Source organism: Plectropomus leopardus, chromosome 2, assembly GCF_026936395.1.
Source record: "Plectropomus leopardus strain MGB_pleo_1.0 chromosome 2, ASM2693639v1, whole genome shotgun sequence".
Taxonomy (NCBI): domain Eukaryota; kingdom Metazoa; phylum Chordata; class Actinopteri; order Perciformes; family Serranidae; genus Plectropomus; species Plectropomus leopardus.
In genome coordinates, this window is record NC_142177.1 from 32,354,498 (window position 1) to 32,377,552 (window position 23,055).

A 23,055-nucleotide genomic window follows, 5' to 3' on the forward strand; every position below is an offset into this window, starting at 1 on the left:
CTGGTACGCACGTCTATGAGTTATGCTAACGGTCGCTGCAGAAGATTTTCCTACTCTAAAAGGGAAATATATCTACCATGAAATACTTCTGACATATAAGCACTTTAAAGGTTCAGTGCAGAGAATTAGGTCCATCTATTAGCAGAAATGGATTATAATATATATATCTATTTTTTTATTAGTATGTAGTTAACTGTGACTAAAATCAGTGTGTTTTTGTTACCTTACAATGAGCTGTTTATGTCTACATACAGAGTGGGTCCTCTTTCACAGAGTCTGCCATGTCATTCTACAGTTGCACGAAAAGGACAATCCAAATATTGACTCTATAAAGGGCCTTTCCGGTTTTTGCATCAGCCCCAGTAGTTCACCTCTAGATGCCACTAAATCTAAACCTTTAAGTTGTAAAATTAAATAACAAGCTTCAGAGCAATATGATGTAGGGACCCCTAAAATTAGACTTGCCTATCTATTAACTAGTTTGGACTACACCTCCATAATAGAGACATTTTAGAGAAGTATAATGTCACAGACATGCAGCATAATACAAAGTCAAGCGTAAAAAACCTAGATTAAATTCACGTTGTTAAGGAATGATTCACATTTCATGTTGAAATAAGGTGACACCAGGAAACATCTACTGTAAATACATGTTCAACCTTGTACCTGCCAGTGTATAATTATGATAATTACCCTTATTAATAACCTACCTGTGGTGAGATGTTAACTGATCTAATTAAATATTATGATATATTGAAAGATTCTGTGGAAATTCAGTCACATTTTCGGCTCAAAGCTTTGAACTAGTTTTAACTTGCTTACATGTAAAGAGCACAAGGTTTTCTATTCACTGTCAGTGCAGCGGCCCGAGTTGACGTACAAATCTCTGCTATAGCCTCAGTTAATGTTTTGGACATGTGGACACCAGCGTTGCATAACCAAACATTTTGTGACAGACAGTCATTTTTCATGCAACATCTGTCCTCTTAAGGTGCAAGCAATTTTCTGTAGCCTCTTCAATCTGAAAGAGTGCTCGCCCTCAAATCAGCAAAGGTCTCTTTCTGTTAGCCATCTTTCATTTACTACATCTCCAGCTCCTCGCTGCAGACCAGAGGCATTTTAATGCCCCCGATTATCTCATGAGCTTTTGAAATGCATGAATTATTGTTGGAGGTTACGGCTCAGTAATTAAGGGCCACAGGGCCTTGATTGGACAGAGATTGTCACAGTTTGGCCAACACGCTTATGCCATGGGGAATCCTGCGAGCCAGACTGAGTGTGAGAGTGATATTTCTCTTGCAGGCTTGGCAGGCCACCCACACTAACTTTGTATTGTCTCTTCTCCATAAGACCATTTCCCTTTTTCCCTGTGACTCTCTCTCTCTAGCTCCCTCCTCATCGGCATTTTGGCTCTCTCACACACATTTTCGAGGCTGGCGTTTTGCTCTCAGAGAAATCCATTCAGATTAAGCAAAGCAGAAGCAAAGTGTGGGTGTCTTCCACTCTGAGGTGACACACAAGACATTTTGTGACAGTGTGTGTGGGCTTAGACCTTTGACCATTTTTTTTAGCTTGCGATTGGCCACAGGCCATTCAGTCTTTTCCTGCCAAAACAGTTGGGCTGCCTCTTAAATTAATCTGACACTGGCGCAGTATGTGCAGCTCTTCTTTCATTATTTGGTTCATCTTAGAATTTGACTTTAAATCTTCTGAATTTACAGCTAAAGCAGCTATTTATATCATTTTAGAGCTGGAGTTAATTATTTTATTATTGATTAACCTGTAAAATATGTTTTTGATTTAACAGATATCCTTTTAGGCTATAAAACACACATATAAAAATGTGAAAAAAAATCCAATCACAATTTCCTAGAGTCAAAAATCAGGGTTTTTTTTTAACAACTACAACACAAAGATATTGGATTTTAAAAGATTTAGAAAAGAGAAACGCTATAGATATTCATATTTGAAAGGACATAATTAGTCAGTATCAGTATTTTTTTTTACTTGATGAATAGAAAAACGAAAAATCCACTGTAATTGACCAGCTGATTAATTGATAAGTAAAAGACTAATTGTTTTTATTTCAAATTGCAATTTAAGTTCAATTTTCCAGATGCAAGAGCTGAAATTTTATTGATAAATTACAACATCCATGTCTTAGAGCTCCTATTGGCAGGATTTTATTTATTTATTTTTAAATCAGTGGATAAAAATCTCAAAATAAGCCTTTAGCACATAGTAATTAAAATGGACTGAGAGAAAACTAGACTTCTGTACTTTCATGTTTCTTTTTGTTGGCCTCTAATCTAGCCTGTGACAGGAGACTCTGGTAAATCAAAGTTCATTTCTGAGAGAAGGCGTTCCTATTGGCTATTCCTGCTTTGGCAGCAACTGCCTGCACTAAACCCCAAATAGTATAGCAGATTTATCGAAAAGAGTCTGAAAGAGAGTCTGAAAGAGAGTCTGACAGTAAATGAAATGAAACACATATCACTATCAGCTTTTTGGAAGGGTGAGAAAATGTTGCTTATAGTTAAGCATTCAGCTAACTGCAGTCAAAGGCTCATGACAGCAGCCTCAAGTTCACATTTATTTAGTTAATGTAAGCTAGAGCCTAAAATCACAGTATGTCCTCTCAAAAAACGTTCACAGGCACAGACCTTAAGTAAGTGACAGTAACTTGAATTCAACAAACCGAGGCACCAGTGGTCTGATCCACTGATGTCCCCGCCGTATTAGCAGACTTTCTGTTGCTGCCATTGCACAGGTTAGACCCAGCCCACTGTGACACCCGGCAGTGGGGTTTGTGTTGGCAGCAAACTTTCTGTTACGTTATTTCATGTGTGTGTTCTTTGTATCATTAACTAAGAACATTTTTGTAACTCAGGTGGAACTCTTTATGAGATCTTTTTTTCCTCAGCAGGAGTTAGATAGGAAAAGATTGATAGGAAATTGGGGAGACAGAGAGGGGGAGTGAAACAGCAAAGGGCTACAGGCTGGAATCAAACCTGTGCTGCTGCAAAGGCCTCAGCACGTGTGGCACACACTCTACTAGATGAGCTGGAGCTTGCCCCAGGGAATGCAATATTTAAGACCCAGCACAATCACGACTTAAGTTTCACCTTTACTGCATTTGGCATTGTGCTTCATCTGTGCACAGTGTGCACTCTGCGTCACGAGAGTGTGGTACAACAAAACACCGAATAGTTTATATAATCTCACAGCACTCCTAACTAAAGCTCCAACTCCAAAACTGGAAAATCAAAAGTGGCAGCTTATGTTATAGTCATGGCGGACCGCCACAAATTAATGAGTTTTTGGGAAACCCTGGGGCTTACGACAAAGAGGAGAGAGCTGCAGGAGAAGGATGCATTTTCAAATTTCTTTCTTCTTTTTTTTTTGCCTTTTCCAGAAAACTGCTGACCCCAGTTTTGGTAAGTTTACTCAGTTAAGATGCCAAGTGTTGATCTTAATCAGCTGTAAAGACATCTGTAGCCAGAAAATGTTGTCAGCTGTACTAATAAACACTGATTCATCGAGGTGGTCAAATGAGAAAAATGTTTCTATTTTATCTGTATGTTCTCTGCTTTCCGGTGTCAGAACTATTTTAACTCGGCCAAGAACGGCTTCCCAAATTAAGACAACCACTCTATAGAAACTCTGTCTTGAGACACTGCTCAAAACGAGTGAGCTTTTATTGACATATAAAGGAGATACAGGTGGTGGCGTCATGTAAACACAGCACTTAGTTGTTGAGTTGAGTGAATTTGTAATAGTGGTGCTGGCCAAAAATGAAGAACAATTCTTTTCTTTGATACTTGAGAAATACATTTCTTTCAGATCTACACTGGTAAGCGCTGCTTCTAGGAAATAGCCAAATACAATTAGATATTTTCCTCAAATCACTCAACCCTGTTCTATGTTCTATTTATTTTCATCATACAAAAGAAAATCCCCCACCACCTCTAACCATAATGCATGCTGGGAAAGGCTCCAGCCTCCTGCAACCCTGAACAGGATAAGCGGTTTAAAAAATAGATGCTTGGATGACAAAGCAAAGCACACGCTTGGTTTATCTGCATTGCTGTGTTTCCTGCTGCTCCCACGTCATTAATATGCAGCAGATATAAGAAGCCTATGAGATGTGTCCCTGCTCTACCTTCCCGCTCCTTCCCACATTAATCAATATCACTTTTACATCTCTTTCATTCACATATAAAAGACAAGTCTCCCTTTTTTTTTCCAGTCACTCATTCCCTCCTTATCCTTTGATCACGCTGAGCCGTATAACCCTCTCAGGACACTGATAATTCTGCAGCATGCCCCATGTGGTTCTCTCAGAGCTGCCTGCAAGACTCTGCAAAGCTCTCCACCGGTGGAGAGGCACCACGAGTGTCACACTTTAACCTCAAACAAATGCTGCGAGACTCTCTCTCCTCATGAAGCAGAGTGGATAGAGAAGTTTAACACTAAGATGTCTGCAATGAGAGGGTGGTCACATGAGAGCTACTGACTGAATTATACAGGTACCTACCGCAATCACTCCTGATATAGTGAGAGTGTTCACCATGTCATGAAATTAACCCCTGCAGTGAGGGTTTATGTAAGAGTGAATTATGTAAAGTACATTTTAAGAGCACACAGAGTGAATCAAAGTATGCAATCACTGCTGAATCATTTATTTTATATCAACTTTGACTGAGTTTTTCATGTTGTACAGCATTAGTGATCACTTCAGTCAATTATGTGGTTGACTGCTCAAGATTTAGGCGCTGTGTGTCTCATAATAACTTTATTCTACAGCGCAGCAGATACGTTCTTTCTCCCTATTTGCAGTTTCATTTTCATTCTTCTGTATTTCATTTTATGTGGTCGTATTTTTTGAGGCCTCTCATCCTGCTTGTTTGCAAAGCTGCAGATAAAATATAAATCTAGCCAACAGCCTCACATGTGCAAGTAGGCCATGTTCATTTTAAAGGTGATATTTTAGAGTTTTATTAAAGACCCCTAAAAAGACAAAAAATGACAACCAATTTATCCTACTAAGTAGTGTTGCCTGTTACCTGCTCTGTGACAAATGACTCCATTGTTTTCCATCATAAAAGCAACTTTTCGTTCTTTTGAACAAAGTACAGGCATTTTGGCCAATCATGCAAATGATGTTGTGCAATTGTTTACTGTTTTTTTACATCATTTACTACGTCTTTATGTATGTTGATCAAAATGTATTTCACTGGTTCTCTTTTGAAAAGTAATACTCCAGTCATGACAGTCATTACATGCAAAATGGTTGAACCAGTTGTCATGATCTGTCAAGCATAATTTCATTACATTTCTGTTCTACTTTTTGTAAATGTAAATCTTTACTTTCACTGATGATGGAAATGTGTGAAACATTAGATAAACCAGCAATCAACCTCAATCAGGCAGTGCAATTGAATTTCGTTACATTAACCTGTACAATGACAATAAAGATATTCTATTCTATATTCCGTTCAAAATAGGTAGATGCAGCGTTTTATTCTTGGCCCACCCAACTGTACAACTAGCTCATCCTAAATGACTGAAAGAAGAATTAATTCCTTTGTCTTTTCAAGTATTGAAATTAAGAATTACATACACAAAGACTACAAAAAGTACAAGACAACATTAATTCAACTACTCTTCCTTGTGAAGCCTGCACCGATCACATGTTCGTTTGGGATCAGAGCTGCCACACAATCGGAAACACAGCCTCCGGATTGGTCAACAAGTCAAAAACACAGCCTCTCAATAAGTAAGTTAGTCCGAAACACAGCCTCTGACTGGTCAACATGTAAGGAACACAGCCTCTGATTGGCTGACAGACTCAACCCGAAGCGTCATGGAGTAGTGGTAAGGGCAGCTCTGCTCCTGACATACAGCACAGAAGCAGCCATCTGTCAGCAGCAGCTCCTGGTGAGCTGAGAGGACAGCGGCCGGCCACATTGCCTTCACAAGGCTGACTGACAGCAGCTGAAACAGTTTTCACGTCAGCTCCAGGGGAAGAAATCAACAGTGTTTATATTTACTGATGTACTGATTTTATTAAGGGAGTATGCCTGTCACTGAGCAACTGGGGTCTGATCATACAATATTGATACGGCTGATACATATACAGCAGAATATTTGTGTGATTTCAACAGCCGTCTGTGCAGATTAGGCTTCGTGTCACCACACATGAAAGAAATAGACTCAGAGTTTAAAAGAACTGTTACAAAGACTGAAAACCTTTCGCTGAAGCAAAAATTAAAAATGACACATGACTTTTACACTTCTGTGACACTTATTGAAAGTTTCATAAATCACGCTGTAGAAAGACTTCTGTAGCTCACTCCTTATCTCTGCTGATGCTAGCGGTTTAAGGTCAAATTTGCCTCTATAATATAACACACCTGAATTTCTGGCCATGGGATTTTTTGACAGAAGAGAAAAACAGCTTTATTCTTTAAATTTTTAGGTGGGGAGAACATTGGCAGATTATCATTGTAAAGCCTGATTCTTGAACTTGACATTTTTTCACTTTAAAGCTTTTATAAACTAAAATAGATGTTTGTAAATATTCCAGTAACCTTCTGTGTAATGACTCCAGGGAAAGACGCATGAAACTCTCTTTAGATTCAAAAAGGCCGAAAGCTGATGTACGCAAAACAGAAACACGCCGTCTTTATGCCAAATTTAAACCCCTTCACACACACTGTTCCATATGTTACACCCCAGTTATTCTGAAAATGTAAACACATGTTTTGAGTGTTATCCTGAGTGCTGATCAGATGGCACGCTTCTGAACTGTCACTGATGCTCCCAAAAGAGTTCCACAATGTTCTTGCCAGCACTCCCACTGGCAGGTAACCAGGGGTCACACCGCCTAATCTCGAGACTAACTCATCCATCAGTATTATCTTATCCACCTGAGTGTCTCCGTACGTACAACCCTCTCTGTTCTCTCTCAAGCTCAGTGTTGGGACTGTGAACACGATGCCAGCTGTTGGTTTTGAAGCCCACCTCTTGAGTTACAGTCGAAGTTTCTCTCTGGTGCTTTTAGTGAGTCTGTGGTGTTTCCACAGAACTGTTTTAGTTGTTTACTGTTTTGCCAAGACTTCCCTTTGTTAAATTCGGAGTCTATAAATAAATAAACATCAAGATTCTCCTGAGTAATGAGTCTCTACACTGGGGTCCTTCCCTCTTACTATTGGACGTCATTACAGACATCATTACAGCAAATATATGAGCATGGTAATTGCTCCCAAAATTATGCATAAATGGATGTAAACCCATTTAGAACTGGACACAGATCACAAACACTATGTTTTATCTGGCAACATTGTCAAAGCAGCCTTTTAAGCTGTTATGCACAGTAGGAGTGGGCAATAGTTATCTTCTTGTCTGTATATGCAACTTTCCTCTATATAGAAATAAAAATATATGTGACATATTATAATTTTTAGCGGCCTGATTGAGACATCTTTAAGAGATAAACAGATGTCAGATGTCTGTTTGGGGGTTATTCAGCGAATTAACTACCTGACAATCAAGGTTCCTCATCACATTGGTATAAAAATGCTATAAATCCAAAAATTACCATAAGGCAGTCCTGCTCACTGACTGGTCTATTACAATCAGGGTCATTAAATTGAAAGCTCCCTGTGGTATAAAGGGTACAGCAAAATCTCTGCAAGTTAACACATTACTGTCCACTAGAGATATCTACATCTTATCTACTGTAGGTGCATTTCCACATGTTAATGTGTTTCCTTGCTTCCCTCGCTAGCTTCCCTTCCTCACGTCTTAGTCCTGTCCATGGGAGATGCAGGCAGAGGACACAAGCAAGACATGTAAGGGTGGAGGAACCTACCAAATGAGAAATCTTTGGTTCTAAGGTATCAAAGTTAAAGAGATACTTTGCATTGATTGTATCATAAAAGGAAAAAAAGAAACACATATCCAACAGCTGCTTTGTGTGACACTACAACACTTTATAATTAAATGATGCTATGTCTGTAAATCCCTATTGCCAACACTACAAAGTCAGCACTTTAAGAATGAACTGTGTGAAATAAGAATCATGTGGAGGTGCGTCATTTATAAGTCAAGAAACTTAAAAAAAAACACACTTGATTAAAGACTTCTGTGTCACATACACCTAAGTTCCCTCGCTCTAAGGCCTCCTCTCTCCTTGAGGTACATTTAAAGCTTCAGTTGGTATCTTTTAAGAAAATAACTTTGTCATATTTGCTGAAACTGTCACTATATTCCGATAGAAGTACATAAGACAGTCTGTTATAAAATCATGTCCCTCCTCTTCCTCCTCTAACTGCCTCTAATGGTATTTGCTAGAATCAGAAGGCCGCATGGCAGCCACAGCCAATCAGAGCTGAGTAATCTGTAATGCAGCTGTCAATCGTGTCAGTGATTGCTCATGAACTGTGGTCAAACTTTCAACCTTGACAGTGCTAATCTAATATAAATCAAGATTCTGTTACTGCACTGCCTATTTCTCACAGAAAAATGTTTTCAGAAATATATTTCAGCATTCTGTTAAGCTGTAACAGGAGATGAGTTTATGACCTGGCCGCCATGTTGGAAATAGTTAATCGAAGTACGAAGTATCACTGCCCACCAGCTGAACCAACTTCCTCATTTGGCAGCTAAACGATACGTTATGATATGTCCCTGACCAGTACAGTTTGACTGATGTTCACAAGCAGTGATTGACATGATTGACAGGTGCATAAGAGACTCCCCGCCTGCGATTGGTTGTTTAAGTGCATTGAGGCCATTAGAAGTGTGCACCCTCCCTCTCTCTTTCACCGTTCCTGTCAACAGCCTCTTTTTCAAGGCACAAAAAACTCGCTAACATCTGGCTTTTTAATGCTGTGGGGAAGTTCATAATTGGAATTCACATCAGGTCAAATGAATGCAGTATTCACAATTATTTATCACCTCTGCCTACAATCTGCATCGATAGGAACAGAACACATGGGTGAATGCACTAATTTTAGCCCCTTAATCAGCAAGATGCAATGACGTGTAGCCACGAATTACTGTCTATCTCCACCTGTGCAGCGCTAAAACAGAGATCCGTATTAATCTGCACTGAGTTTCAAAGACAGACTGAATGTGAAAGAAATATATAAATAGAAGTAACCACAGTAAAGTTTTCACTGGCCTCCATGCTGCTTCCTACTGTTTACCTGAACATGACAGATTAAAAAACAAAAACAAAAACAAAAAAACACATACACAGAAAGGCATACTTCTGCAGAGCTTTGTACACAGCTCTGCTCTATTGGCAATGGGAAAGAGCAGTCTATAGCCTCGTCTAGCGTGTTTACACATGCACGCATGACTTTTGGTGGAGAACGTGTATAACTAGCTATTCTATCAAGGGCAAAAAACAGCCAAAGGTTTGTTTTTTTTTTTTAAAAAAAAGAGAAGTGCTACAAGGAGTAGGCAGATAAATATCACTTTTTTTTCACAGATTATCTGTTTCATTTAGTGCTATGTAGTGACACTTTCAGCAATATGTCAAAAAGTTATCAACTAAAACTTTAAAGGAAGAAGGGTGAACCATCCTTATGATTGCAGATGGGAAAACATTTCTGGGTCACAGGAGGACAGAAAAAGCAAGGAAGCATAAGTTAGCAGGATGAAAAGGACCCAATGCACACTCAGCTGGTATTTTATAGGGTACACTTACACTGGAGTGTAATACACCATAACTGCCTTTATGAATGTTGTACAGTTTTTGTTGAAATTATTTTGAAAGGTGTTAATTCAATTTTATTCTCAGTTCAGAGGATGGAGACTGTGGTCTTCATATTTAGTCTAACCAATTACAAAACTGATTTAAATGACTCTGGAATAAGGCCATTGATATTTATTATCTGATATGTCTCATATATTTACATATTTCCTATTTCAACATTTCTGTATATTATGGAAAAAACTATTATAAGATCGTACATGAGGAAAGAATAATATTACTGCACACATTCATAAAAACTGCTCTGTAATGTGCAGAAAAATAAAAAAAAGACTGTTTTCCCTCTTGGATGTTTTCTTTTTCAGTGAAGTCTAGAAAACCATCGTGCATCGCATGCGTGGAATCACTGTTCACATACTGTCACGACACATTCTTGTTTCTAAACACCAGTGTCTGTGTGTAAAGTAGCGCATGCAGATTGTGCAAACACACATCTGGCTCCAGGGCTCAGTGGTGGCTCAGTGGTTAGCACTGTCACCTCACAGCAAAAAGGTCGTTACTTTGATTCCCCCTGATTTCCCGCTGTGTGTGTGGTTTCTGCCTAAAGACACATTATTTAGTGGGACAAGAGGCTCAAAATTGCTATAGTATGAATGCGAGAGTGGCTGATTTTCCCACTTTGTGTCCGGTAATGGTGTGCAGTTTTATCTAGGGTGTCTCCTTCTCCTTTTCCCTCCTGCGTATGTCCCACGTGTTATGTAACATAGTGCAATACTGGTTTTCATGATCTTCATTTGTTGAATTGAATTTTGGTATACATTTTTGCTTTAGAATTACTGGATTTAGCTTTCAGGTTGTGGTATGAGCTTCAGGTGAGCAAACATACTTTCTTGACTGCACATAAAAAGTCTGGTTTCTTAAAATAGGTCAGAGGAGCAAGACAGAGGTCTCTGATTCAAACAGGTATGGCTGTAACAGTCCAATTACTGGGCTTAAAGTTATGTCATCCATGTCACCTCTGGCTGCGTGAAGTTAAAAGACTCTTTACCGCCGTTTTGTGGCTCTGGTTGTTTGTGGCTCTGTCAAGGAGACTTGAGTGTTGACAAACTTTTAGGTTACTCTTAGAAGTTAACTGGCAAATTTACTGTGTGGTTTTAATGTTAGTGTTTGCAGATCCAAACACAATATGAGGTGTTTAGACAAAAACAGTCTCAAGAGAGAAGGGCGCCTGCACACTGAACAGATGCTCCTAAAAAGACAATTAGTGCAAACAGGTGAAGTCTATTTAGGGACCTACTTTATCATATGTTAAAAATTACCTGATGTTGATGCTGCATTTGCACTTAAAGGGACAATTCACAGATTTTTCCACTTACCTGTGGTGCTATTTATCAATACAGATTATTTTGGTGTGAGTTGCAGAGTGTTAGAGATTTTGGCCAAAGAGAAGAAATATAATGAAATTACCCAGCACTAGGCTTGTGGTTCTCAAAGCACATTAAAAAAAAAGTTAACAGCAATGTCTCTTTCCAGAAATCATGATCCAGTTACTCAGGATAATCCACAGGCCTGTTTTCAAAATCTGGCAATGAAAAAAGTATAGCTCCAGCAAAGTAGAATAGACAAAACTAGTGCATGTCATATATGTTACTGCTAGCACATTTTCAAGTCAAGTAATGAAAGGTAACATCTTTTGCTCACTTGCTGATTTGTGAGTGATGTCTAACACAAAGTTTCTTTCAGTGAGCACCAGAGGCTTGTTTTTAATATTTCACAGGTGAAAACAGTACAAAGTACAAAACATGCTTTTTTTAAGTAGCAGTCTGTGAAGCTGATGTGCTAACAAAGCACATCACAGGATGAGCTGTTGACATCAGTTCCCCTGATAACTTCAAGTTGGTTTTCATCCTGTACTGTTAAGTATATTTTTAATTAAATTTCTTTGTAGTTGCTGATTGACGTAATGGATCAGTTGTTTTAGCCTGCTTAATTTGGACATGATTCTCACACATTTTCATGGTAAAACTTTCAAGATTCTCCATGACTTTTCAAGGACCCTTAATACATTTGAAAAAAAAAAGGATAGTTATACGCACATCACGTAGGTGCAAGGCTTTCAAAAAACAACTTTCATGAAGGAAAAAGGTAACACCTGCACACTTACTCCATGACATACGAGTTTATTGAAGACAACGTTTCGATCCTGCTTAGATCTTCATCAGGTCAAATTTTTTGGAAAGATGACACCAATACGCTCTACGCTTGCAGGTGTGGTTAACCATCTCAAGCATTCAGGGTAGTTAAACAATTGACAATCGATTAAATAGATTACACAGAAAACACATTGAAGAAATACATAGACAAAAAAGTGATGTCAAGACAATATTACAAAACATCAAGCCTATCTCAAACAATAAAAACATTATATCAAAAACCTTTATATCACAATACATCTTTTTTTTATCAAAAAGCACATTAGATCTCCAAGAAGAAGAGGATCGAAATGGTTTCTTCAATAAACTTGTATGGCATGGAGTAATGAATTGTATTGTTTAGTATTGTTTTTTGAAAGCCTTGCACCTATGTGATGTGCGTTTAACTATCCTTTTTATTCAAATGTATTAAGGGTCCTTTTTTCCCCATAATACATGTCACACATAATTTCCATGAGCTGGCATTCATGAAGGGAGAGACGGAGCTCAGGGAGAAAATGTACATGATGATAAACAAAGCGCTGTTAATGCATGTAGAGCTACTGTATGTTGACAGCTACATAAAATAAATTTGCAGTTTTGTCACATTACCTAAGGGGTTATCCACGAAAGATTACTGTAACAACTTCATTACACATTACAAAATGCCATGACTTGACCAAAACTTTCAGGGATTTATACTAATTCCATGACCTTTTCTCATTTCCTTGTCTCTTCCTGTGCCTACGACTATTTAAAAAACATTACTAGAGTCAAAGAAATAATGTCAAAGCAAGACCTTGAAAGGCTCACCCACGCCTTTATTTCCAGTAAATTACATTATTTCAACGGTCTGTTTGTCGGCCTTTCAAAACAAGCTGTTTAGCAACTGGAGCTTATTCAGAATGCTGCTGCGGGGATCCTGACAAAAACTAGGAAATATGACCACATTACTCCACTTCTGAAATCCTTACACTGGCTACATTTCACCCACAGAATGGATTTCAAAAGTGCTGTGTGTATAAATCACTTTGTAGCTGAACACCGAAATATTTCTCAGAAATGTCTGTGACGTATGAACCTCTGAGGATCCTCAGGACATCTGGGGCCGACCTATTGACCGTCCCAAGGGTCAGAACAAACATGGTGAAGCAGCGTTTTCTTAACAGGCACCACAAACATAGTCTAACCTCCCACAGGATGTTGGATAAACCCCTACTGACCAATTTTAAGTCAAAACTGAAAATGTTCCTTTTTACACTGCCTACTCCACCCACTAGTGACTACCAACTTTTTAAAATTTGATTTTAAATCATTTTAAATAATCTTTTCATATTTGCACCTCTTTTTTGTTGTAAATCATTTAGTAATTCATTTTACAGTTTCTATCTTTTTTCTTTTATTGTAACTCTCCTGTCTTAAATGTGTTTATAGTTTTTTGCTCTGTAAAGCACTTTGAATTGCCCTGTTGTATAAAATGTGCTATACACATAAAACGGCATTACCTTGCTTTTCCAGGGCTCACTGTGAAATTCCATGACCTTTCCAGGTTATCCATGACTACTTACATGACTGTATAAATATGCATGCATGGCCAGGCATAAAAAAAAGGGATGCTTGCCCTTCTAAACAGGGTTCCCACACATTTTCATGGACAAAATTTCAAAACTTTTCCATCACCGTTTCAAGGACTCATAATAATAAAAATAATTGTCTTGTACTTTCCTGCTTTCCACTTTCCACATCTAATCTCTTAAACATGATTTCAGCGAGCTGTCATAAACAAAGGAAGAGACAGAACACGAGGAGAAAATAAAGAAACGTACATGATGGCTAAAAAAGCGCCACACACTGATGCATATTCTAGTGATGTAACAAGTTGCTGCTGTGTTACATAATATGATATTTTTGTGCGACAATATTGTATCAATACACAAATGCCAAGTATCAATTTTTAAAATGTAAATTATTTATATTACAAATACAAGCTAAAATTTTGGTAACCTTCTATGATAATAAAATCAATTACTTTCCAGTCCACTGGCAGTCCACTGGATACAATTTGTTGCAATAAAATAATTTAAAGGAAAAACTTTGTATCTTATCATATAAAACAGTAAAAGTTGAAAAAGTTTGGCTTTGGGGGCAGCATTTGCAGTTGACTTTTCCAGGCCTGGAAAATAATAAATTGGGAAATCGCAAAGATTTTCCAGGTTTTCCATGAGCATGAGAGCCCTCTCTAAATAATATCTTCAGGAGCATCTTGAATGCCCTTTGAATGACCTGTGAATTAATTATTGACAATGTAGATAATCATACCACTCATGTAATAAGCTTGTCTGATATCATGGCACCCAAATGATCACTGTCATTTCCATCTATTGTGCAGTCATGAGGAAGAAACATCTTTTATATTGACCGCTATCAGTGCAGCAGAGTAACTGATTTCTGTAGATTCATGTGAACTAATTAAAAATTGTGTTCTAACTATCAAGATAAGGGCTTATAATCTGTAAGGAAACCCCCACATAACACTCTTTTATCCCTCATCTTAAAAGTTGTACTATTTAATTAGCATTTAAATGTGAATAAAAATGTGTTGCGTTTTCCAACCTCACGACAGACTGCACCCATCGCAGCTTTATCACGTAGGGCACTGAGCCTGAAGCTTTAAACCTGCAGCCCCACTCAGCCGTTCACTTGTTATAGCCATGTGGGTAAACACACGACTCAGCAGAAACATAGTGCAGCTCTGAAATCAGCTGTGAGATTAACTGTGAATCTGAATATTGAATGTATAGCTGCTTCAATTTTTATAGGTGGGCGAAGCTGTCAAAACACACTGTGAGCCAAATGTGTCACCTCCCTCAAGACATCAGAAGGATACTGTCACTGTGCTTAAAAATTTGAACAAAAAGAACGTTAATTAGCTTTTCCCAACAACAGGAAGAGTGTCTTACTTGTGCACTTTTTCAGCCCGGACCCTTTCTTCACGGCATGACGGCTGAGTTTGCAGCTGAAGTTGTTCTCCCAGAACTCAGCAAACCAGATATTCCGTCTGTTGTTCTCCAGCGTTCGGCTGATGAAGTAACGATCAAACCCTAGACAGATCAATGGGTTTATTGTCATTGACACAGCGAACCTCAGTGTAAACAACAGTGTTGGTACAGTGTGTGAGCCGCAGCTCTGATGTGTTCAACAGCATAACTGACTGAATATTTTTAGCCTTTGATGATCAAATGATTTTAAGTTAAGCATCAGAAAGCAACTTTTATTCCATACAGACAGCCCTGCATCACACAAAAAGCATATTTCACAGGCGACGGTCACATGCACACTAATAATCCCCTGTCATTCCCAATATGACAATATTCTGATTTGATGAGGGTCATATAAACAGCACATTCCCTTTAAATATTCTGAATTAGGCCGTTTTCCAAATTAGCATTTTCCGATTAAGACGTGGGATATGTCAGTATTTTTCAGGTTTTAAAAGCATTATTTGGAAATATTATACAGCTAATTCAGAGAATGTCTCTCAATTGGGGTTTTTACTGCATTTTGTGACAAATGGCTGTCGGACAGTCATCCATTTAAGGTCCGCTCTGTGCGTTGTCATGGATACATTGACACAAACAAACCCTCTGACAGTTTGCAAAGCTGTGGTAGAAAAGGATGCAGAAAAGCCCTCAATTTTGGTTGGGTGAAGAAACACGCCTACTTTTAAACACTGAAAGACATGGATATTTGCAGGTTTTTGGATATTTACAAATATCGCAGTGCAGACTTTTCAAGAAGGAGTTTTAAGGAATTAAAGAGAGAGCCTGAGCTCTCGTTTTCCAACAATACCACCACCTATAAGAAACTGTGAAAAAATCCTATTTTGATTCAGAAAAGCAAAATGACAAGCGGCTCCAGCCGTTCTACTTTTCCATATTCTGACATGATAAACGACATGTTAGGGTACATTAGTAGGAGTATGCAGAGCAGCATGTAAACAGGAGTTTTAATGGAATATTTATTCATTCTTTCCCATGTAAACAGCTTACAGAGGATATTGTCTTTTTTGGAATAAGGGCAAAAACCAGACTATTTTGTGCATGTAAACGTATGCACTGAAAATTTGTGCTATTTGTGCTAAAAAAGCTATATGTTGTTGATTCATGCTGTGTGCATGGCTATTTTGTGCTAAAATGCTGTTTGTTGTTGTAGATGTGTTACTGTTTTGTACCGTTGTTGCTGTCTTTATGGTGTCCTGCCGCTGTTGTTCTGTGAATTTTATCATTTTACAGGTTTCAAAACATCTTGCCAAAGGACTAGAATTGAAAATCAGCCTGATGGTTAACACCAGCACATTTACAGAAGTGTTAATTAATGCGTGTTGTCCTTATAAATAAAATAAATGAAATAAAAATATGCATTTGGCTTTATTTTACAGGCAGATGTGATGCATGCACAATGCTCCTCTCTACCTTTGATGGACTGCCGCTTGGGCAGGATGGTGACTGCTCCCTCCGCCATCTCCTCCTGGTGCACCACCGGAGAGATCTTTGAGCCCCAGCTGTCCGAACCCACCCAGATGAAATGACCCGTCTGGTTGGCCTTTTTAGCCGCATGGAGTAGCCGCCTGCAAAGGTGAGGAAACAGATGTTGCCATGGATAAGGTCAGCATCCCGACCAGCTCCACTTTGATTTTGTTCTGCATTTCATTACACAGTGGTCTGGCAGAGCCGGACTGAAACGGCTGTGTTCCCACATGTTTCCATGCCGTCTGCCACGGTCCTGTTTCTCTAATCTTCAAAGGAGTGTTATGTAGCTATTACTGGGCCTTACCTGATATCATCTTCGTTGGCAAAAAGTATGACAACTCTTGCGTTTGGGTTTTCTCTGAGTCGCCGGATGACCTTGTCAAACTCTCCCTGTCTGGGCTCCCGGGGAATCTTGACAGACTGGGAGATGCACACGCCTCCTAAACACACGGAAGTTTATACATGTCAGTATGATAATTTACTGTAGAACAATACTTTCACAGTATCAGGTAGAATCACAGAAACCACACATGCAATGAATTAAACATCAAAAATAACACTTCACATATTTGTTGTGTGAACTGAATTCAAATGCAATTAGGAGCAAATAAACATTCATGGGTGAGGTGATGAAATCGAGGGCTTTGTGTTGTCAGTTTTAAGGGGACCGCTTGGGAAACTGAGATGATAAAATGCTTTTTTGACAGATAATTGGCTTCTAACAGAAAGAAACAGCGGTGACTGTCTTTGATTGCTTCCTTGTGTAACACCTTTTCTTTATCTTCAGTTGCAGATTAGCAGATTTGTGGGACAGGAAATGTTGAGGCATGTGTGTTGCAGGGCTGCTGTGTATTTTAGCTTGCACTGTTGGAGCATAATGTTGTGACCATGCTGGCTAACATGGATCATTAAATGACTGTTCACAGTATTAACACAGGCACTGAAAAAATTCATGCATGGGAGACCCTGTAAATGCTTTTGATCTGGATCCCCACGTAGACCCACTATACACTCACAGTATGACCAACAGTCTGAGTCCAAAAGGAGACTGAAATGCAAAAAACACAGAAGGCTGATGTGATGTGTTTTGTGCAGTCGAAGCAATGTTTCCACTGCTTTTCCAACAGGATTTCTTTGGGCAGATTTTTAGTGTCTCAGAGTGGCATGTTTGTCTGAAGGATTGTTTCTGAGCATCCTGCAGCTCTCAGGACAGTGGGGACAAGCAGAGACATGTCTTTGTACATACTGTGCACTCTAGATCCTATAGTTACATACTGTACTTATCACTGTTGTAGAAGGAGACTGGTTTAGAGTCAGGGAGGCTCAACTTTGTAACTAACTCTCTGCCAAAGTGAGTCAGTGTTTATTTACAGTGTCACATGAAAGATAAACTCTACGGCCTGACAAGTTGTTCTCCAAAAAGCAATCAGAGGAAACAACCAATGTAATGATTAAAAATTAACTGCAAATTAAAGTTACACATTTCTCTCCATTAGCTGCATGTCAACAACCTGCAGCTCACACAGATAAGAAATACAACAGCAAAAAAGAGCTTGTAGAGTAAATTATCGTCCTGTGTGTGTGTGGTGGGCACAGCTGTGGCGGTCTGGACTCCTGTCATTCTGCGGTCTTCCAGCCTGGTGCCCAGCTCAATGAGGGGGCAGCAAAATCCAGATTTAGCTGTCTAAAAAAGTTTTGAGGTCTGAGACAGAGTCCCCGTGTTGGATGAAACTGTCTCGCTCTTGCACAGCTGTCACCGAACCTCGTTAAGTTTGAGAAGGTCAGACAGAATTTCTGACCCTACCCGCACACATGCAAAGATTTTAAATTTTGTCAGCAAAAAGAAACCTGCAACAATCCTGCAATGAGAGCTATGTAATGACAAGTTTTGGGAGAATGTAGGACTACAATAGCTAATGGGAGTTTATGACAAAATATATTAACACAGCCTGTCTGTGCCATACTCATTTTCTCCAAATTTGTCATCTGGCACTGTCCAAGATTTCCTTTCTTTAGAAGAAATTAGTGCACATGCAACAGATTTTGTAAGTTTCTCTTTCCTCTCATGGAAGTTTTGACTAAATATTGTAAATAATAATAAGAAAAAAAACAGGATTAAAGCAGGCAAGCTGGATATCAAGACCCCTCACCACCAAATCCCAAAATGAAATCTTTTAATGCATGACCCCCACCTAAGCTGCATCTTTTTAGTATGTGGATCACTACAACAAAAAGAGAGGAAGCTAGATTAAAAAGCCCTCAATTTCAGCCGTGCAGGCATGTTAGCTTTTTATAGTTTTGCACTTTGATTTGGCCTCTTGAGGAGTTCCATGTTTCCAATAAAGAAATTTACTATCTCACAGCAAAATTAAACTATAAATCTGCAGACCTGTTGAATTAACACTAAGAGGGACACATTGCACTGCTGCTGGAATTACATTCATTACCAGGTTTAGTGTCATAATGTACTTAATTAAATGCAAAAAAACCATTAGGATTTATAGACTGTTTACTAGTCATGAGTCCTATTTTGTTTTACTTCGTTCTCTCAGTGTGATGTTCTCACTTTTAGCCAGGTTTCTCTCAAAAAGTTAGGTTAAAGTTTGCTTTTATTGCACCTAATTTACAGTAATAAAAGCTGTGGTAGAGATTACTAAGAGCACATATTTTTCATAGTGATCAAAGAAATCCGTAAATTTGAAGGTGCTGTACATTTAGAGTATATCTAAGATTCAGACACTGAGCCAACATTGTCTGCTCACAGCTCTAAACATGGAGGTGGCTGAGCCAGCGGCTAGCAGCTAACGGTGCTAACAGCGTGAACAGTAATGACAACAGCAACAGTGCTGACAGAGCTAAGAGTGTAAATGACCTGAAGAACTATGCTTTTGTGACGATGCTATTCCGCCGCTGTGGGTTGGGACAGTGTCATCAGTGGTACCTGCTGTATGAGCAGATTGGCGGCAATTAGCTAGCCGATCAGATACACATACAGGGACTCACATGGACGTGCTGCCGGATTTTCTGCCACAACAAAGAACAGAAAAGCTTGGATTACAACACATAGAGATGGAGTGCAACTTCATTCTCAAAATGCAGCGTACAGCCCCTTTAAATGTTACGTCTGGTCAACCTAGGGCTCATTTCTGCTCAATGTTAGATATGTTTACTGACATGGATGGAGTCTTCTAACTGTACTCTGCATTCATTTCATCCGTTTTTGTGCGTATTTTCTAATAGTTCACAGATATGAGCAAATCAGGGCAGTAATGTACAATTTAGAGTGTCATTACTGGAGATTGCGGGGTTAGCATAGCGTAGCTTAAGCGAAATACAATGGCAAGAGACAAGAAAGCCATATAAAAAATGGCCGAATGGAAGGGATCTGTAATACAGTGAAAAGAACTCCCAATGTATTTAATGGCCTCACAGGCCGAAAATGTCTATAACCCTGCTTCTGTCAAAAGGTCCATCACTGCAACCTGCTCCATTGTTATCTTGTTTGTTGTTGTCAGACACTTTTGACTCTGTCCTCTGGTGCCATCTATTAGCTGTATTTGTGCTACCATAAAGGATGCATGTGAGTATGAGGCAGTGATGTTTACAATATTTTCATACGTAAAGGAAGTATAAATAGATCCTAACCAACCTGTACAACTGCATCGATTTCATCCACGCTTGTCACCATTTTAGTGGCATTTTACTGGACGTTTCTCTTGCAATCTTTTGTGGATACAGCTATGCAGCTAGCTATGTAGGAGAATCCCAACTGCAAAGCTCAGATTGGTGAAGTGTTCCTCTAGCTAAGGGAAACAGTGTTCAATGACAAAATAACAGTGTTGCTGATTCAGAGATGAAACTGGGTTAGAGCATTTGTAGACTGTTTGTCAATAAACCTGACTGGGTTATGGATTAATGGTTTATAATGCAGCATTATCAAGTCTCGTGTTCTGACAAGGCTGTTAGGAACGAGCATTTGAGGCTGCTTCAGTGTTTTGAAAGATTTCTTCAACGCTTGTATTTCCTTTCGGACATTTATTAAGGGTTTTGAGCATGGAGAGCATCGCGTGTTTGACCCTCGAAGACATGTTTGGTATCCCTAAAATCACACTTTAACTGTCTGGATGCTTCTCATCATCTTTTAGTTTATGGTAGACTGCTGCAGGGAGTGTGTGTCTCGACTGCAGTCGTGAGAGCATTTCATCACTTTAGCCATTTGTGTGTGATGACCCACTTGTTCAGTTGACTCAAACAGACTCTATTATCGGTCATTTTAGCTGTTTGATGGGTTTAGATAAGTGAGAAGCATGTAAACCAGGCAGTCACTTTGCAGTATCTCCCGTGCTACAGCAGAGAACCATCCCGGTGTTATCTTAACAATGTATTCACTAAAATGAATGGAAACTAATAGTGACAAATAGCCGCCGCAGTGTCAGGACAGCCACAGTCATGTAATCTGTCTTTGCCACAGCAGCTGAGCAGTTTTCTTATTCTGTGTTTCATATATATTTAGATGCCTTCCAGATAACAACAGAAACACTGTGTGTGAGATCAAGTCAAGACATCAACAACCAGTGCATTTCCTTTGTGCGTGAATTATGCGAACACCAGATTCCAGCACCATAAAATCGGATTATGTCAGAGCCGCACACTTTCATGTTTCCCACATGAACAAATAAGCTGACAATTAGATTTAGACTGCTGAGAGAAGACATGATGATACATAAAAGACGTAGAGACACTGTCAAAATGTGAACTGATTCATATTTTTAAAGAAGTAAGTTTATCAGAGGCTACATTCAGGTTCAGTCAATCACTTTCTTTCTCCTCATGGCATCAGATCCTCATTCGACCACCTCTTTGCAGCTGCAGGGAAGACGTGTGCAGCATCTTCCCTATGTTTGCCCAAAATACTGAATACATATATTTTTCTTCCTATTTGGTGTGTTGTGTTTAAAAGGCGACTATTGTGCTTACTGCACCTGACCGGGGTATAAAATAGAGTACATAAAACTCTTAACAAACCCATTTTAAGTGTGATATCGTTCTCCACTGCTAACACATAGCAATTAATCCCACTATCAGAATGGCACTGTACACTGACTTTAATATTTAGAAATTGGGCACCTAGAACAACTTCAGTTAAGCCTTACAGCAAGTTTGGCAAGTTGTGTCCTGTCCATGGAACCAATTTGTGCTTTTTCTTCTATCTTCCACTGTAAGGCATCATTATGGTAACAGAAAAAGCTGCTGCTTAACAAGAACTGGAAATGCAGACAACATGGTCGCCACTTGGCAACACACAGCATCACATTTAATAACAAAAAAAAAAGAAAAAGTTTAAAATCTAAAAATATGCTGATAATACAGACAAATAAAACTTACTAAAACTAATGCCACTAACTATACAGAAAGATGAAAATATGTACACAATACAGGTTTATGGGAAAACTCATAATGGTTAACCCTCGAAGGTACGGAGTCAGTATCTACAGTGCAATCTGAAAAAAACAATTAAAAAGAAAAAAAAAAAAACAAAGCACTGTAAATTACTGGCCCAGCAGTGAACAAGAGACAGACAAAGTTAACAACCAGCTGGTGAATAAAGCGGAGCATTTAGGGGTTAACTGAACCAGAGAGTTGGCAGAGACCAAAACACAGCTAAGAGAAAACTGAATTTTAGACATGACTCCAAATAATGTGTTTGTTGTGTGTGGAATTACACAGCAATGTGTTACCAATGCATTATATCAACTTTAAGAGTGATTATAGGCATGGGCGGTATTATTATATACCAGGGTATTTAGAAATCCTGAAGGATTTTTTTTTAAAATACTGTCATAAATACAGGTGCTTTTCTTTCTACTGAACTCACTGTATGTAGTGCACAGCAGGCACCACCAGAGCTGATGATTGTTGGAACAGTGGGCTTACTAACTAGATTACTAGCAAGAGTAACCAAGACAGTTTGGGACAATACACTAAAACCGTCATATATTGTGTACCCCAGTGAAGGTATAAAGGTATAAGACATTACATACGTCCCAAGCCTAAGTGATTTCATGTCAGGTTGTTCTGCCAAGAGGAAAAAAAACTTGTGTTAAGTCCATATGAAACATCCATCTGAAAGATTGATTTTTCAGTATAGAGATAGATTTTTTTTCCCAGTAAGACAGGACTGTCAGATGGGTTTTATAAGTCCATTGGCAGGATCTAAGGTGGAAAGGAGTTTGATTAGGTTGTTAAAAAGTGGGCATGCAATACACAATACACAAAAAAAGACAGCGATGGTGTACACCGATGGGACAGCAGCATCCATCAGAAAGAAAGACAAAGGACCTCGTATGGTCCATGTAGTTGCTCGAGCAGTCCACTGTAAATGTCTTGCGCATTATGAAGACACAGTAATTTACCAAGCTTTTGCAAGCTAGAATCTCAGCTCTGCGCAGCTAAAATTTGCAAATTGATTGACGGTGGATGTCATGATATTATTTGTTGGAATCGGTTGGTACAAACTTGTGTAAGCACATGCATTTTGTTTTACAGGAAAAAACATGAAACAACAGGATTTTTAAATATGAGAATACTATGAAATTGAACATATCAC

The 23,055-nt window shown here is 38.9% G+C and overlaps 1 protein-coding gene across 1 annotated transcript in view; it reads right to left on the minus strand.

Moving 5' to 3' along the window:
* Nucleotides 1-23,055, minus strand: part of LOC121949544 (metabotropic glutamate receptor 4-like) — a 240,766-nt gene that overhangs the window by 51,476 nt on the left and 166,235 nt on the right. The window contains exons 4-6 of the mRNA XM_042495264.2: nt 16,753-16,888; nt 16,392-16,546; nt 14,880-15,020 (exon numbers count right to left, since the gene is read on the minus strand). Of these exons, the coding sequence (XP_042351198.1) occupies nt 14,880-15,020; nt 16,392-16,546; nt 16,753-16,888 (432 nt within the window). The remainder of the gene's footprint in view (nt 1-14,879; nt 15,021-16,391; nt 16,547-16,752; nt 16,889-23,055) is intronic.